Below are 18,872 nucleotides of genomic sequence, written 5' to 3'. Positions count from 1 at the left end.
CTTTGAATCTCCTATTCGTATAGGGATAAAAGGGGCATGAACCCATCTCCTATTTTAAAACTGATTAAATATAGCTTGCAATGCACCTGCATTAGTATTAACAATTCAAAACCTCACAAAGAAGAAACCAAAAGTCTCACAGTAGTGAATTTTTAAAAGGGTATCTGTTCCTATTACTACTCTATATGTTTCTTAAACAGAATCTCGTGCCACAGCAAGTGCAAAATAGTCAAGGGGCCTGGGCATTAAAAGAGGTCAAATAGTTACACTTAACTTTTCAGGGTGAGGATCTTTGGGAGTTTGATCTTTGCAAATTAAACAAAAGATGACCAAGTGAAAGCTGCTTTTTCTATTGAAAATATACTTTAGGCTAGTGTAAATATTTTCTATTTGTAAAGAGATTTCTTTATTCTGACAATGATCCAACATGCAAACGTTCATTAAAATATATATTTCTCTGTTTCTTAACTGATTTCGCCACAACGACCTTTACCCTTGGTCCTCTCTTTTTCATTCATTCATTCTGTCATTCATTCTGTCACACACACAGACTCAGAAATGATGCATTATATATCCTCAGCCCAAAGAACCTCACCCAATAACTTCTGCATCAAGCCCGTACTTTCTGTTTGAGCTATAGCATCTCTTTTAGAAAGATATCTAGTCTTGACTTAGACTACAAGTACTGGAGAATCCACCACACCCATAGCTAAGCTATCACGATGGTTAATTATTCTCACTGTTAAAAATTTTCACCTTATTTCTAGTCTGATTTGGCCAAATATTAAAAAAAAAAAAAAAAACAACAACAAAAAACAACACTCAACAAGTCATAAAAAGCTCCCAGGTATTTTTTACATGGGAAGAAGTATCCTGATATTTTCATGGATCCATGGTTGCATATTAGCAAGGAAAGTTGTGTCCTTCCAACACCTGTGTGCGAGTCTGAGTTGATGCGTCAGTGTTTAAAAGATCTGTTGCTGTTTTCTTTGTGAAGGTCACAAATGGAAAGCTTAGCTTCCATAAAGAACCCAGTTACTAAGCAAAAGATCTGACCGACAGCTACAGTAGATACAGTTAAATCCATTAAGTGTGGATGCTAACAAGCTAACTTGTGAATTTTCAGTAAATCTGTGTTTCAACAGAGAACCTCCATCCTACCTGCTTTGTTCCATTTATATTTTTTATTATGCACTGGGACAATGCAATACAGTATTATTTATAATAGTGTCTTTCATACCAGCTATGTCCCAAAATACTTATACAATTATAGAATTGAAAAACAGCTGAGAGCATGAATTTATGAGGTATAGAGAAGGGAGTACAGATGTGTTTTCAGATGAGATTTGAAGAAAAAAAAAAAAAAAGATGTAAAGTCAGCCAGGTAGAGAGATACAGGAAAGGGCCAGGTAGAGAGATACAGGAAAGGTAAGAGTCAGAAATATGTTATTGGGAAATCTTATGATTACAGTTTTAATCTTTTTTTACCCCAGAAAAATCTTCTCCTATTTGTTGCTGGATCAAAACAGTGACAACGAAAACTAATAGCACTAAGTTGGGTGCTTGTTTATACAGTATAATTTAATACTTCATTACCAAAAAGCTCTCAGCACACAATCTTGATTTAAACAAAATATTAAATCTGTGTGGTATGACTTCTGTGACCTGTCTACACAAATGAACTGTTGTCCACATCCAGACAATGAGTTAGTTTGTTATGGGTGCAGCTTTTTATAATTAAAATTAGTAACCAATATTCCTTAAACGCAGACACAACTATTTTCAGAACAGTACCAGGGAGTTAATTCTAACAAACCAGACATCATTGTTTGGATAATCAAGCAAGACAGTTAGCACAGCTTATCAGTCATCTATCATGTTCTGTTAGTGGCAGGGTTTTAAGGTGTTTATGCCTTGCAGATAGTTCATGAATGCAGGCCTACACATTAGCTTCTAGTTTCCTTTTTGAGGCTGAGCATCTGCTCAGCCATTAAATGTACGTGAGGGAACTGCCACTTTCCCATATTTTAGAGGCATTGGTAACTCAGGGGGTCAGATTTTCAAACACTTTGGGCACACAAATGCATACTAATTTGTATGCATGCTTAGCCATTTTCTTTTGCAAATTATTGCAGTAATTGTGCACATTGGTTTGGTGTGCAATTTTGTATGCATTTTATATGCAAAATTTTGTGCGTAAGATAATAGTCCATATTTTCTTTAAAATACCTCTTGAATGCCTTATTCTTTCATGCATCTGATGTATCTTTTATAAGCTGACCTTAAGTTGCAAATAGATATATTGTAGCTGCAAGTTTCATTATCATGGTCTCAATCCACCAAAGCACTTAGAGACACGCTTAACTTTAAACACATGGGTAGTTCCATTGCAATCACTGGGACTACTCATAGACTTAAAGTTAAAAACATGGTGAAGTGTTTTGCCAACCTGGGGCCTATTACAAGACAAGATAAAGATTTCTGCCAGGTGTGACCACAGGAATATCAAACATTCTCCCCCTCACAAGTAATGTGGAAATCTTTGTGGACACAATACGTGTCCAGTCCCATCACTCCTTTTCCACACACACCATTCCCTTAGACAGTTATTCATATTTTAGAGCCACCCGTGAACAATTATTCACTTTCTAAATCCGCCCTCAAACAGTTATTCACCTTATCCACGCCCCCAAAGTGACGTCAATGGAAAGTCCAAGGAGGCAGCAGCACAGAACTTTCAAACCCTCTCGAGGCAAGAAAATCATTATTTTTTTTTTTCTGTGTGTGGTTTTTTTTTGTTTTGTTTTTTTTAATGTTACGGTTTATTGTATTTTTTTTTATCTTGTCTAAGAACAGGCATGATCTTTATGGTGGGAGGAGTATACTCGCAATAAACCACTGGGTAGTTATCAAATGACTCAGCTTTGCTGAAATATATAACCAACCTCAGAAGCGGTTTCTTGCTTCATATCAAATACTCCTCTAGGATGATCATTATCCCTTAATCAATCAATTAATATTCTATAAGTGGAGATTAACAACCGAGGTGAAGGCCCTAAAATACTGTGGCCATCTATAGTTTAAAATCAAAAACAAGGATTCAGATAAATATTCCAGTTACTTGACTTCTGTTTTCCTACCAATAAGTCAACTAATTAACCCTGAAGAACATGCATAGTTCTGTCTAATATCTGCCTGAGAAGGAGGGATCATGCCATTATGAAAATGGTCAGACAACATAGTTACATATAAATACGTAACGCACCTGATTTTCAGAGGTACTGAGCAGTCACAGGTTCTGTTGAAGTCAAGTGGAGTTGGGAGTGTTTTGCACATCTGAAAAGCAGCTGTTTATGCTACTTACATGAGCTGTCCAGCATTTGCTGACAATTTGAGGTGTGCCAAGTTCCAGCCACGTTAGCACTAAATATTTCTCCCTGTAATTCTAATTTTAGGTCAAAGAGTGGATGATGTTACGGGGCTTGATCCTGCAAGGCGCTGAGCACTTTGCTCCTGATTTTACAGAGCATTTAACATGTGCTTAAAGTTAAACATACCAGTTGGCCTTTTGAAGTCTTGGACTAGTCATATAGTTAAAGTTAAGCGCATGTTTAAGGACTTTGCTGGACTAGAATCAGAGTGTTCAGCACCATTCAGGATCAAACTCAAGATAGCAATGGGGAAAAATATTGATTATATTAAATGTTCACGATAGACACATATAATATATATTCATTACTACTGAAAGGCCTGTGTTTTACTAGAATTAGGTTACGATTGTTCCAGAGCAAAATCTATTTGAAGTGTGAGGGCTCACTCTGCCTTTTCATTAGATATGATGTTCTCACCAGGATTTGAGGGGAACCCCAATTTCAGCTTCCAGACTCTGATGAATGCAGACAGTATCTACATGGTCTCACACTACACCCTTCTGCTCAACCTGAAGTTATCCAACTCTGACTACTACAGGAAGAAACCTTCCCAAGCACCTGTGTTGCAGGTGAGTGAGGAATATAGAACAAACCATGGTGAGAAGTAAACATTTCTGTGGGTGGCTGATGATGCAGTATTTATTTTATTGGGAGCAGCTGAAATATGTTCATTTCCTATCAACCATTTGAGAGTAGGCAGAGAAACTAACCTGATACTTTCAAATCATGAAGCTACTATAAGCTATTCACTAAATTTGACCTAAATTTGAAAATCATTTTTGTTACACACACCCCAAATGCATTTTTTGATTAATAAACTATTGGCCAAAATAAATTCACCTAGCTCTAGTTGACATCATTTGGGGCAGGAGAGGGGAAACAGTCCTTACCAGTAATATCAAAGAGTATTTAGATTCCAGTGATTATCAAAACTAATCCTTGAACATTATTAACATTTCCCATATGTTTTTTATCAGTTAAAATAATTCAGTCCTTACAAAATTTCCATTGAAGTCTCTAGGGGGTGGACCCCTTGCACCAGGTCTGAACGTGGCCTTGTGTGTCACTGGGAGTTTGGCCTGAGTAAGGACTTCAGGAATGGGCCCTGTCTCATTAAGGGCTTAGTTGCTAGTGCAGAGCCTATGGAGAGCAGCAGGTGTCATCACATCTCCCTGTACTCGGGTCCTACTCAACAGGCTGATGTTGAGGGTATTGGACCATGGCCTGCCTGCCTCCCACACCCTTTTTAGGTCTTCTACAGCCCAGGAGAAGTATTGAAGGACCTGTCCCACCAATTCCCTCACCACAGGAACTGTAATTGTGCCTGTCTCCTACATGAGCTGCCACAAAGAGAGTGAAAAGCTCCTTGCACCATCTCACTTGCCGTTGTCCAGGTGTGTATGGGCCAGGCACAATCTAGTCCTAGGTCAGTTCTTACTCTTACAGAAGCCCCATACCCCCATCCTTTTCCTCCTCATTTCTTCTGCAGTCTGATGCACTCAGAGAGGAGTAGTGGATCTGCTGTCCGAGGCTTACATTCTGGTGACTAACTGTCGTATTACATTTGGATTTGTATTGTTCTCTGCAGAAGGAGTTTATGAAGCAGGTTCAGGCCAGTGGAGTATTGATGGTGTTCTCTCAGGCATGGGTTGAGGAGCTCTACCATCAGGTACTGGAAAGGAACATCCTGGGAGAGGCTGGTTACTGGGGAAGCCCTGAGGAGCACCGTCTTCCGCTCATCACCATGTTGACCGGTCAGTATTATGTTACCATGGCCATATGAACACAGTATTATGCTCATAACAGTACAGATTAACTTCTAAATGCATTCTGCAGATTCCTAAAATATTAAATACTTGAATGTTAGGCTTCATTCAGTTACCTGTAGATCAACATGCCATAGGGCTAAAATATGGTGCTGGCTAAAATGCCAGTGGAGAAGAAATTGGATTCAGTTATGGCACATATCTGGTTGTTTAATCTGGATCAGACACTCTGTATTGAAATCCTGGATCAAATTAAAAAATACCTGATAGTACCTTGATTCCCTATGGCCCGTGTGACCAAAAACTGAATAGACTCTGAAAGGATTCTTTGTTTTTTTCTTTTGTTTTGTTTGTGTTTATGGCAGTGCTGCAAGCCCCAATGCAAAGTCATGAACATTGGAAAACATAATTCCAACGATACATTCAAAATGATGGGGTCTAAATTAGTTGTGACCACTCAAGAAGGTGATCTTGTAGTCATTGTGGATGGTTCTCTGAAAACATCTGCTCAATGTACAATGGCAGTCAAAAAAGCTAACAGAATGTTAGGAACCATTCAGAAAGGGAAAGGGATAGATAACAAGACAGTAAATATCATAATGTCACTATATAAATCCATGGTACGCCCACACCTTGAATACTGTGTCCAGTTCTGATCGCCCATCTCAAAAAAGATATCTTAGAATTGGAAAAGGTACAGAGAAGGGCAACAAAAATGATTAAGGGTATAGAACAGTTTCCATATTAATAGAGATTAAAAAGACGGCGACAGCTCATCTTGGAGAAGAGACAACTAAGGGAGGATATGATAGAGGTCTATAAAATTATGAATAGTGTGGAGAGAGTGAATAAGGAAGTGTTGTTTACCCCTTTGCAGAACACAAGAACAGGTGTTACCCAATGAAATAAATGGGCAGCAGGTTTAAAACAAAGAAAAGGAAGTACTACGCTTCACACAATGCACAGTCAACTTGCGAAACTCATTGCCAGGGGATATTGTGAAGGCCAAAACTATAACTGAGTTAAAAAAAATTAGATAAATTCATGGAGCATAAGTCCATCAATGGCTATTAGCCAAGATGGCTAAGCCTCTGACTGCCAGATGCTGGGACTGGACGACAGGTGATGGATCACTCAATAATTTCCCTGTTCAGTTCATTCCCCCTGAAGCATCTGGCACTGGTCTCTGTTGGAAAACAGGATATTGGACTAGATGGACCATTGGTCTGACCCAGTATGGCCCATTTTATGTTTCTAATCAGAATCAGGGCTCAATTGTGCTAGGCAATGTAGAAACATGCTGTATAGGAATGTTCACTAACTGATTTGAATGATCAGAGCATGTTGAAAGTAGCTCTGTAGCTTTGTCAGAGACATTATAGGGACAGATCCTCAGCTGGTGTAACTGAGCTTGAGGGATTGTTTCCGGCAGATGCTGAAATGATCCTCTTTTGATATCTTGGAATCAATAACCTACTGCTGCTCCAACAATCTGTCAGCAAAAATATAAATCTAGGATTTGTGTCCAGAACATAAAGAACATGCCCTAGTGGACCAAGCACTGGACTGTAGGAGACCTGGGTTCTACTCTTGGCTCTGCCGTTGACCTGCTGGGTGACCTTGAACAAGTCACGTCCCTCCTGGTCCTCAGTTTCCCCACCAGTAAAAACAGGGGCAACAACACTGACCGCCTTTGTAAAGCACTATATCAGATCTAACTGTTGCTGCTCTTATTGCTGTTCCTTGGCAGTTCTGGCCCAAAAAAACTTCCTTCTCCATTCATCAATTTTATTAATAACTGATTGAAGTCAATGGAGCTATTTCAATTTACACCAGAGAAGATGTGTCCCAGTGTTCTATAGAGTTTGTCTTCTACAGAATTCAACAGCATTTGCCTCCATAGTAGCAAGCTGCCATTATTGTTCAAAAAATCTAAGTTTTGGAAAGAAGCCAAAGGGGCTTTTAAAACTTGACGAGCACATGTAGGTAAATACTGATGAATGGGAAAGGAAGCTGTGTAACTGCCTAGAAACAGTGTGGTTCAACGCACCAAACTCTTTTGTCACAGCAGATCTCTCAGGGGGAATCTTTTGAAAAGAGCATTCCATGTTCTTTATGTTCTGGGCACACATCCTAGATTTGTATTTTCACAGGCAGATTTTTGGAGCAGCAGTAGGTCACTGGTTTCATGATATCACAGCAATGTAATGTCAGTGTACCCAGGGCTCTGTACAAGCATAAATGCTGGGAGTCTGAGCCTGCAATTTTTTCACTGATTGAACTCCCATTGACTTAGATTGATACTATGCCAGGGATCTGCTGAAATGCTACTGCTGAGACATCACTCTGCTAAGAAGCTAAAAGACCAGGACTCCTCTGACAAACACTTCAGTGCTCCCTTTAATTTCCCTAGAAAAAAAATTTAGGATGAATATTGTGAAGGAGGTGGGGATGCCTGTAATATTGTATCAGTATTCTACATTCTGTTTCAGTGTTATGTGCAATATGATTACACGGGGCTCATACATGTAGGGGTTTCTTGTATTAAGGAACAATAACTTCAGGTAGCCCCATTTACTGGTACATAAAGGACAGGTGTCATTCATTCTAAGGTTTTACCTCCAACAAGGCTGACTTCAGTCATCCAGCTTGTAATAATGGGGGAAGGGCTGGAACATAAAACTTTGGGATGGATAAAAAGGCAGCCCCCAAAGGCAGAGACTGCTGGGGACCAGACTGAAACCCAATCCTAAAGATTTGAGTGTTTGGGCTAAACTACTAGCCCTACCTAAGCCTATAGGTAAGATAGATATGCATGTACATCTTTCGTTGTGTTAAAAACCCTTTTCTCTGGTTCTGTTTTGTTCCTACTGTTAAGATTAAACAATACTTTGTTTTGAAAAGGCTGTTTTGGGTCACTGTGTTACCCTGTGTTACCCACTGGTCCCAGCTCCGAAAGGGAAGGCTTGTAGTACCCAAATCCAGATGGGCCTGCACCCCAAGCACCCACTTAGAGAGGCTAGCAGAGTCAAAGATGTAACTTACTCTGAACTGTGACTAACACCAGGAGAAAATTTCCTATCAGTGAGGTCTACTGGACTATGGACCAAGGAAAGTGATGGATGCCCTTCTCTTTCAATCATTTAAAATTGCACTGAAGAGAACACTCAGGGATGTAATTCTTATTTACCCGAAGGCCCTTTTGCACCCTCATTAAGGTCCCTTCACACTGCCAGAGACCTATAACTGAGAATCAGACCCTTAAAAATATACTATCAGAAATTCTGGAATTCTCTTAGTGCAGTGGTTCAATATGAAATGTTCTTCTGACCCCATACGTGTGTGTGTTTATGGTCTGGCAGACATTGATGGCTTGGGGAGCAGTGCTATAGGTGGGCAGCTGATGGCATCTGCATCATCACAATCTCCTCTCACCCAGAACCAGAAGACCGATGATTCTGTTGTGGCAGGTAGTGAGTCTGTATTGTGTACGTGTATGTGTCCACCATTAGTAGGCGTATAATATACAGTAGGACCCCATGGAATTTATTCAAGTGTGCAAAGCCTTCAGACAAATGGGGGACTAAGCCCAGTGAAGTTATACCATGGATTAATTTAACCAAATGTGCATAAGTTTTGTAATCACAGCTGGTACTGCAGCAGGCTTTAAATAGTTTAACTGTGTTTTCATATAAAGTAAAACACATTCAAGAACAAAAGATCAAACATTTGGAATGTAAAGTGGCCTAAGTCAATAAAGTCTATGCACTAGTCAAAAGATCAGATGATCCAGCAAGTAGAGAAGGAACGGGGCCTGATTCCCCCTAATGACAAAGCAGCAGCTGTTTCACTTTCCAGGAAAATGATGGATGCATTTCTTGCTCCAGGTGTTGCTTTTGCCCGATACCTTCTGATCGGTTGCTGGAAGAATTTGATTGATACCTTATCCACACCTTTGACTGGTCGAATGGCAGGAAGCTCCAAAGGGTTAGCATTCATCCTGGGAGCTGAAGGAGTCAAGGAGCAGAACCAGAAGGAGAAAGATTCCATTTGTATGAGCCTGGATGGACTGAGGAAGGCAGCCCGGCTGAGCTGTGCTCTAGGTATCCAGTATGGACTGAATTCCTAAATGGATTCATGTAATTGGATGGACCAGTGCATAGTAAATGTTCTTAAGGGGGGGGGGAAATCTGGAGAAGAGGGAAGCAAACTGGGAAGCACGGTAAAGCTGGTGTAGAAGCCCTGTTCGTGATGCTGTCTGATGGTAAGATTGCATCAATCCAAAATGAAAATGCTGATTAGACAATAACTGTTGTGCCTCTTTGTAGGGGTTGCTGCTAATTGTGCATCTGCCCTTGCCCAAATGGCTGCTGCCTCCTGTGTTCAAGAAGAGAAGGAGGAAAGAGACGCCCAAGAGCCCAGTGATGCTATAACTCAAGGTAGCTACTATTGGCCAAGTAGTCCTTATTATCTAATGTTCCTTATAGTAATGACATTGTAAGGTATTTTGTTATGGGAAATGTAGGGATGGGGGGATTTCACTGCCACATTACATTGCCATGCAAATATATGGGAAGTACATCTACCGGGGAAACCATTAGTCTCACACAGACTTCACTGTACCAGGACCTTGTTATTACTTCACTTCCATTTTATTCTGTATAAATCTTCTACTGATTCAGCTGAACACCATTAAACTCAAACTGTATTTTAAAGTTTCATCTTATAAAGTTTGGGGACACAAATACAGCCATAGTGGCACCTGAGTAATAATAACTTATAAAAACTTACATCTTATGTATCAGATACTACCGTGAGTTCAGAAGGACACCAAAATGTGCTCAGTCTTACTTATTTTCATGACATTCACTCAGCTTGCTTATTTACATATACATCCTTTACCATCACACATTCTCAGATGTTTAAAATTGCCTACCTCTAAAGTGTATTAAGTTAAGCTTGATGAAGCTGAAAAACTGTAGTAATGGGATAAAAAGTCTGTCATTTCTAGTATTACAGGAGTAGCCGTGTTAGTCTGTATCCACAAAAACAACGAGGAGTACCCATGAAAGCTTATGCCCAAATAAATCTATTGGTCTTTAAGGTGACTCCTCGTTGTTTTTGTCACTTCTAGATTACTGCTTCAAAGCCAATCCAGATCGTTAGTGACCCAAAGTTGTCAACCTCACATGTTTACTTGGTGGCCTGAGGGAAATGAATTTGGAGACCTCACTCCAGTTCCCACTGGATAGAAGTTCATGACACAAAAATGACCATCACAGCTGGCCCTAAGTGGCAGTCAGCAAAGGCCAAAGACTGAATAGGTGTGAGAGTGAAAACCCTCTGACCCCTAGAAGAGAGCCTTGGAAATGACACTTGGGGCATATTGGCCGATCAATATGGGGGAAGTAGAGCTGGCTGGAGGATGACAATTCTGTTTCATGACAACTTTCAAGATTTCAAAATTGGTGTTTGTTCCACCTTGGTACAAACACATACCTTTCCAGTGCTTCAGTGAAAAGGAATGGTGTTGAAACATCTGTTTTCTGATCAAAAAGATCAGGTTTTTGATTTGGGTCTCTCTCGCTTATCAAGTGACCCGGGAGTCCACTCTGGACCTCAGAGACCTTTCTGTCATGGAACTTGTCAAATCTAATACATCTCTATGAAGCATCTCAGCTTCAGTGAAAAGACATTGTCAAAAATTATTCCAACCAGCTGTAGAGGGAAGTTTGCACTGTCTTGCAATGCTGTGTCTGTTGTGAATAACAAGATGATGTAAATCTGTAATGGAGTCAGTTTAGCACCTTCCATGAGCAATACATTCTCACACATACACACAAATAAAAAGGGGTTTTTTTTTAGCATGTACATCCGAAAAAGGTATTTGCTTTTATGTTTTGCCTAAAACGCTATCTTAATATAGATCTCTTTCATGTTGTAGTCCTCTCCATCCCCACCATCTGTGGAACAAATGTTTGTTTGTTAAGTGATGGATGTTCTTAAATAATAATCTTTTATTGTTAACGGGACAGTGAAACAGAAAGTGGAGCAGAAGCTGGAGCAGATGGGGAAAGTGCAGGGAGTCTGCCTGCACCCTGCTCATGTTTTGTGCATGGATGCCATCCTCAATGTGGGCCTGGAAATGGGAAGCCACAATCAAGACTGTTGGCCGCATGTGTTCAGGTACAGGAATCGACCAGCTTTAGGTCAGAAAATTTATTTTAACAGAATCCAACTCCTGCTGCCTCGAGCAAGAGAGAAATAAATCTGTCTGCATTCAATTTATCATTCTGGGAGGTGCTCCAGTGCCCCACACACAAATAGTGGACCTAGGAGACTGAGTACAATTCAGTGGGTGAAAGGGGAGGAGATTTTTAAAAGGGCCTAAGGATAATCTTAGATACACCCATCTGAGTGCTTTCCAATCCTTAATATATTGATCCTCACAGCACTGCTGTGAGCCAGGTCAGTGCTGTTATCCCCCATAGTACTCATAGAGAACTGAGGCACAGGGGAGTTAAGGCCTAGATCCTCAAAGGGTATTAAGGCATCTAACACCCCTTGTGCCAGGACACATAGGAAGCCTGCGGCAGAGCAAGGAACTGAACCCAGGTCTCCAGCGAGTGCCCTATCCACCAGGCTATCCTTCCTTTCTAAGGTCATTATTGAAAGTCCAGGCATTTAGGGACAACAAACCCCAGCAGGCACTTCTGGAAGTCTCCCCCTCAGACTGAAAATAAGTGCACTATCCCCTTCAGAGAAATTCCAGGCCATATGACATAACAAACCTCCACTTGCCTGGCACTAGATAGGCTGGACTCCATAGGCCAGGATGGCTCCAAAGCAGACGTGACGACCTGCCAGTGGTCTCCATTACCATTTTCTGGTAGTGGGATTCTTTTTGCTTTTATGCCACCCTTTTAATGTGATTGACCTACATCACTATGCGTTTTCTAAATGATTAAACTAGCTGCAGTGACAGACGCTATTAGAGACCAGTAAAACAAATACATTGGACTTCATTATTCTACAGATGTTTCCAGATTACCTTTAAGGAGCGAATGCAGTGCAGGACCAAACAGTTCTATAGTGACTGACTCTAGGGATTCACAGTCCATCTTGTCCCATTTGTTCTCAGGGTGTGTGAATACATCAGCACTCTGGAGCACACCCATTTCAGCGATGGCGCATCTCAGCCCCCTCTCACTATAACCCAATCGCAGCAGGTCACAGGAGGGTTGCAGGTGGATTATCCGTCTGCAAACTCTCCCCAGGAACTGACCCCTGAGCAGGAAACCACCCTGAGCAACAATCCCGTCATCCAGCCCGTCACCATCCAGGACCTCATCAAGGAGGGCAGCAAGGGCAGAGCTTTCGACTTTCGTGGAGGCAGCCTGCTAAGTGGAAGCAATGCTGCCAAGGCTGTCCTCATCCTCTCCACGCAGGCTGACAGGTATGGATGGCAATGTCTGAAACCTGGTTTTGACTTCTCAAAACCTCTCCTGAGCCTTCCTGTAAAGTAAAGGGAACAAGCTGCCAGTTCTGGACCTTACAAATGTTTATGCCATTCGCTCAGCGGCCAGTGCTATAGTTGAGGTGGGGTTGAGATTTCTATTAACACATCCTATTTTCTCATACTCATAACATGCTAAAAAAATAAAAATCTCCTTTTTGCTGAAATTTTCCATGCTTGGGCTCCATCCCCAAGAGGAATGTATTTGTATATTATCAGCGAAAAATAGTTAATGCCTGGCAGCATATTTCCTATGCAGCATCATTTTTTATTTCAGAATTAAAACACTGTGCACAGGACTACAGAATAATACAAATGCTTAATAGCGCTCTTCGTTAGATAGGTGTGATTTTTGTAATGTAACTTCACTGTGGACCTCAATAGGTGCCTGATCCCATCCCATTCAAGTGAAGGAGAGATTTTCTGTTGACTGAATGAGAGCAAGATTAAGCCCTGGCTGTCTCGGTTTTTGACTCTGCTGTTAGGGAATTTCACTGTGGTATCAGTCAAGATTAGTGTTGTGATCTCCTTTTTTAAAATACAAAATAAATAGAGAAATTAAAAACCCAGTTTTACATTAATGTAAAGTTCAGCTTACAGTTTTAAACTACAATCCTAATTCAGAAAATTCAGAAGCTCCGTGGGAGCTTTGGATGTGCAGTCTTGCTGAAAATCCCACCACTTGCCTAGGTGCTGAACTTTAGGCTCCCGTCTCTGAAAATTTAGGCCTAAATTTCTCAAAGTAAGATTAATTCAGTTATTAATACATATATATGGGGCTTGCTCCTCAGATGGTGCAAATTGGTGTAACTGTGAAGTTAATGGAACTATGTCAATTCACCTCAGCTGAAGAGCTGACCCATGTCATATTTTAGATTGTTAGTTATTGGACCAATTGTGGCATTAAACCACTAGACGTATTTTGAGGTGGGATTAAGAATGGTCTGTGCCACAGTTAAAGTCCCAGAAAGAGTTCTGGTTAATTTTGGACCCCTTTGCTCTTCCTCCCCCCAAAAATAATAAAGCTGGTGAATCAAAGTGGACTCAGTAACACTATATAAACTAATCTGCTGCTAACACTGGCAGGGTAGGTGAGGTTATATAATAATTAATGGAGATATCCTATCTCCTAGAACTGGAAGGGACCTTGAAAGGTCATTGAGTCCAGCCCCCTGCCTTCACTAGTGGACCAAGTACTGATTTTGCCCCAGATCCCTAAGTGGCCCCATCAAGGATTGAACTCACAAGCCTGGGTTTAGCAGGCTAATGCTCAAACCACTGAGCTATCCCTCCCCAATGTTCTTCAATGCACGTAGAAACTTTAACCTCCATGGCTCATTTTCAAGTTACATTCTCTGCACTGTTGCTTACAGGCTATTTGAAGATGCTGCTCACAAGCTAAACCTGATGGCACTGGGTGGCTTCCTATACCAGCTCAAAAAAGCTTCTCAGTCCCAGCTCTTCTACTCAGTCACAGATACAGTTGATTACTCCTTAGCAATGCCAGGTAAATCTACTAAAGGCCTCGGAAGGATTCAGGTGTTTCTTGTATATTTTCTGCATTTCCTACATGATTTACTTTGTGTTCATTTTGCTACAGTATGCCCAGGACAGATAGCTCAAAGGCAACAATAAAATACAGAGTTCAGTGTAAAACCCCTCTGTAGAGGAATTGCAAAGCATTTTCAATAGATAGCTACAGTCCCTGACCAAGAGAGCTTTCAACTTCTGTGGTACAGCACCTAGCACAACAGGGCACTAAGCCTGACTCAGACATCTGGGTGCTAATATAATATAAACATGAATAATACATTTTAAATGTCCTTTAAGATTCCAAATTAGTAACATCTAGGGGCTAAATTCAGGTGTGAGCTAGATGGCAGGTGTAGGTGACATGTCACTGAGTGGGTATACATGGCAGTAAGCCATGAGTGGGTTGTAGACAGGACCCAACAGGAGCTCTCAAGATAAAGCAGGGGGGATATGTTCTCCAGGTTTCTCCCTGTGTGTGGAATCCACCCCTCTGTAGCACAAGGGCTGTGCAATACTTAAGTCTCCCATAGGTCTTCAGATGGGGCATAAGGACCTGATCAAAAAGAAAATTTTCCATTGACTCAAAGAACTTTGGACCAAGATCTAAATGAGGCTTGAGTGGTGCACAGGATTAGCACAGTTCCTCTGCAAGGGGGTGAGTTTCACCCCGAATGAATTCAGATTGTGTTTTGTACTACTTTACATTGTTCCAGAATGACACTCAATTTATTTTCTGCTCGTACGTCTTCTCTCTACAGGACTCAACAGCATGTATTACTTTATTATTAATAAATGGTCTCCCTCTTTGTTCTGTACACAATGTTCCATCAACAAATGTTAGTAGTAATAATTCCATTTTAAAGATTCATGCCATTAATAATTAGCCTAGTGCACACAGCTGCTTAAATATTTGTTTTCAGTGTCAAAAAGAGGTAAGCTTCCTAATTATGTTCTCCATTAGAGATAAAAGCAGGGGCATCCTTTTGAGCCAGTTAGTGATGTGAATTTCCCAACATTTTGAGAGCAGTGGGAGATTAAATTCTTCGTATTAGGATGGTTTTCAAAGGAATTAAGAATATGTACTGTCTGTTGGAACATTCAGAGTATGTTTTTAAGTTCTCTTTGTCCTGCGTTCTTCAACTCAGTAAAGATAATTTATAACCTTCCACTACTAAGAAAATAAAGAAATTGCAGTTAATACTCTTCCCTGTAAATGTTACCAAAGGCTTCTAAAGCCAACTCGTTGTACTCAGGATGAATCATAAACCACTTGCCCACTTAGACTGCATATTTGCCAGTACTGAACATTATTATTTATTGTTATCATTGATTTATTATTTTATACTTCAAGTGTTTCCACTTTAAAAATGCATTTGAAAAAATCCACACTATTTGAAGCCAGTGAGACCTGCCGAAGCTGCATAGCTCTGTAAGCTGTTCCTACAATGTAGGTCCTTTTCTCAGTCTATTCCTATGCTTTTTGCAAGCACAGACTGCTAGCTATGCTGAATTTCTTTCTGGACTGGTCTTGATGTGTATGTAATTAAAATCAAATAATTTGTGACCAGATCTGAATTCAAACCCAGACCTGCAGATATGAAATGCTGCAGATGCCTAATTTCTGTTAATTACCCCTCTGGTCATAACAATTAATTTTCACATTTATTTACTTAATGCACCTTATTTTTCTTGTAGGTGAAGTAAAGTCTACCCAGGACAGGAGAAGCGCACTCCATTTGTTTCGTCTTGGGGATGCCATGCTCAGGATTGTACGGAGTAAATCCCGCCCATTGCTCCACCTCATGCGCTGCTGGAGTCTGGTGGCACCTCATCTTGTAGAGGTGAGAGAGCGAGAGAGAAAGAAGAACCTGTGGAACTCACAGCTACAAGATATTATAAACGCACCTTACTTAGAGATATTCAGAAAAAGTTTGAACCTATAAATGACTAAAGCAGAATATCTGCAGTAATACTGGCTAGAATAACATCTCAAGGGTTATTAAACTTCTTCATTAGCTAGAGTTAAGAAGAAGTATGCTCCTCTTCTTATGGTACAGTATTGCACAGCTAGAGATAGTTACGTTGTGGGCACTTTCGCACTTACCTCTCAAGCATCTGGTAATTGCTACATTTGGAAACATGATTCCAGAGACAGACTATTGGTCTATTTCAACATGGCAATTCCTATATTCCTGTGGAAACTAGTTGTGCCTAAAATAATTGAAAACTGTTCTATGTAATGGAGCTGGGTTTCTTGGGTATATGTCATTCACATGAATAAGTATGTGTGCCTGAACTTTGTTTATGTTAATGAACATGTCATCATGCATTCAGGTTTTTAAGGTGCACAGGAAGCACATTTCTCAGGTGTTTAAGAGCTACGATGAAAATATTTGAAGTCGGGTGTTAAGGCCTGTTAAAGTACCCATACTGGTATGTTTTGACTGTACAAGTGGTTTTAATTTTCAAAATGACTAGTGATTTTGGATGCCCAGCTTGAGATACCTTAAAGGGGCCCAATTTTCAGAAGCTGCTGAGCACCCGCCTTCTGATATCCAGGCCCCTTTGGATGCCAAAATTAAGACATTTTAAAGAGTGAGACTCCCAGAATCACCTGTCGCTTTCAAAATGTTGGGTCAGTATAGTTCTCTTTTGGTGAACTTTGGCATAGGTGAAAGCCTAAGGAGGAAATGGCTGGATGGAGTGAAGGGACTGAGCTTAGAGATGCCTGGGGTAGTCCCCCAGCGTGGAATAATTTTCTGTGCAGATTCACTCCAGCTCTTGCCAGATGAGCAGTGTACTGTTGACAGCATGCCATTTCTTTTTTAGTATACTTTATTGCTAGTCATTTTTATTGTGCTATAGGTAGCCAGTTCCAAACAGATACCAGGTCCCTTTCCCAAGATGCTTTTATTCTGGAGTCTAAGAACATACTAAGTACAGTACTTATCCATAAATGGCCTTTTAAGAAAACATTATATTTATACAATGAGAATGAAGAAAATTTAAATCTCTCATGTTAGCTATTCAAATAAACAGTAATCTGAAAAACCTGGGAAGATTGTAGACCCTTTTTTTAACTTTTGAGTTTAGTGCTTTCTTTGAACTCTCAATAAATCTTCCTGCGTCTCTAGAATACTAAGCATCTTGGATACACAGCTCCTTGTTTTCCATTGGACAGTCACTCTGTTCATTCAAGCAGGACCCTCTGGTCACACTATGCTGGAGCTATTTTTGGAGCTTGGCACTATCAAGTTGCTACTTCTGCCTCCCCAAAAACAGCCTAATCGAAAAGCAATCTTTTTTTGCTTGGCCAAAATTCTGGTATTTCTTCCTTCATCCCTTCTGTCCCTGTAGGCTGCCTGTCATAAGGAGAGACATGTTTCTCGGAAGGCTGTCTCCTTCATCCATGATATCCTCACCGAGGTGCTGACAGACTGGAATGAGCCCCCTCATTTTCACTTCAGTGAGGCGCTGTTCCGCCCCTTTGAGCGCATCATGCAGCTGGAGCTGTGTGATGAGGATGTCCAGGACCAGGCAAGTCAAAGGGAGGGATAGCTCAGTGGTTTGAGCATCGGCCTGCTAAACCCAGGGTTGTGAGTTCTGTCCTTGAGGGGGCCACTTAAGGATCTAGGGCAAAATCAGTACTTGGTCCTGCTAGTGAAGGCAGGGGGCTGGACTCGATCTTTCAAGGTCCCTTCCAGTTCTAGGAGATAGGATATCTCCATTAATTATAATTATTATTGATGATGATGGTGCCTACACCCTTTGTGCTATACAAACAATGAGGGCGGTCTCAGGTGTACACCTAGTGGCTAGAGTATCTGCCTACTTTCCTTTAATGGGGTGATATCTCTCTTCGGAGTTTTAGAAAGGTCCTTTTTCCTTAGCTATAGCACCAACACAAACTGTGGTAGACAGAGCACAATTATTTTTGTAATAAGCTCCTCTCTGTAAAAGGAGCCCTGACCATTGTCACCCCAGTGCAGTTCAATACAGTGGCTTTTCTACAATGCAGTGTATTGTTGAGCAGTACTATATTTTGCTCTGCTCCTTTGTCAGGACTCACCTCAGGTTCAAATTACTACTTTTACAAGGTCAGGGATTCCGCCTAGTATACACTCCAGTATACACTATGCATTAGAGCCACATCTTCAAAGAGGGGGCACATCTAATTGCAGCCAAGAAGCACTAGGCTTTTGGAATGTATGCCTGGTGGTTTAGCTATTCTCTTTCCTTAGAGCAGGAACATGGTTATTCAACAGAAATCCACCTCCAGTCCTATAGATGTTAATGAAAAGTAACTTTCTCTGAAAAAAACTATAGAAAAATCTACATTTTTTCAGTTACTTCTGTAGATGTTTGTACGGTAATTTCTGTTAGTCATTCCTTCCACCTGTTCTACTGGGTGGGTTTATGTTTGTAAAGTTCTCTCTGCTTTGCCTACAACAGGTGATCACGTCTATCGGGGAGCTGGTGGAGGTGTGTTCCATTCAGATCCAGTCTGGGTGGAGGCCCTTGTTCAGTGCACTGGAAACAGTGCACAGCAGTAGCAAGTCAGAGCTTAAGGAGTACCTTGTTGGAGAGTATTCTATGGGTACGAGTTTTCTCTGTTGCTTGTTTGAT

At 40.8% G+C, this 18,872-nt stretch overlaps 1 protein-coding gene across 4 annotated transcripts in view; it reads left to right on the top strand.

The window, feature by feature from the left end:
- The window catches only part of ARFGEF3 (ARFGEF family member 3), a 118,829-nt gene that overhangs the window by 76,019 nt on the left and 23,938 nt on the right, over nt 1–18,872 (top strand). For 3 of the 4 annotated variants that reach the window (XR_008444510.1, XM_054024020.1, XM_054024018.1), the window contains 11 exons: nt 3,834–4,000; nt 5,020–5,185; nt 8,560–8,667; nt 9,085–9,300; nt 9,526–9,636; nt 11,233–11,383; nt 12,339–12,653; nt 14,087–14,220; nt 15,942–16,087; nt 17,604–17,783; nt 18,699–18,843. Coding sequence is in view for 3 of the 4 variants with exons in the window: in XM_054024020.1 (XP_053879995.1) it covers nt 3,834–4,000; nt 5,020–5,185; nt 8,560–8,667; nt 9,085–9,300; nt 9,526–9,636; nt 11,233–11,383; nt 12,339–12,653; nt 14,087–14,220; nt 15,942–16,087; nt 17,604–17,783; nt 18,699–18,843 (1,839 nt within the window). In the remaining variant the exon portion in view is untranslated. The remainder of the gene's footprint in view (nt 1–3,833; nt 4,001–5,019; nt 5,186–8,559; nt 8,668–9,084; nt 9,301–9,525; nt 9,637–11,232; nt 11,384–12,338; nt 12,654–14,086; nt 14,221–15,941; nt 16,088–17,603; nt 17,784–18,698; nt 18,844–18,872) is intronic. The other variant, XM_054024019.1, reaches the window with a different exon arrangement.

This window comes from Malaclemys terrapin, chromosome 3 (genome assembly GCF_027887155.1).
Source record: "Malaclemys terrapin pileata isolate rMalTer1 chromosome 3, rMalTer1.hap1, whole genome shotgun sequence".
Classification (NCBI taxonomy): domain Eukaryota; kingdom Metazoa; phylum Chordata; order Testudines; family Emydidae; genus Malaclemys; species Malaclemys terrapin.
The sequence above is the reverse complement of the archived record's forward strand: the minus strand, read 5'-3'. Positions and strand labels throughout refer to the sequence as shown.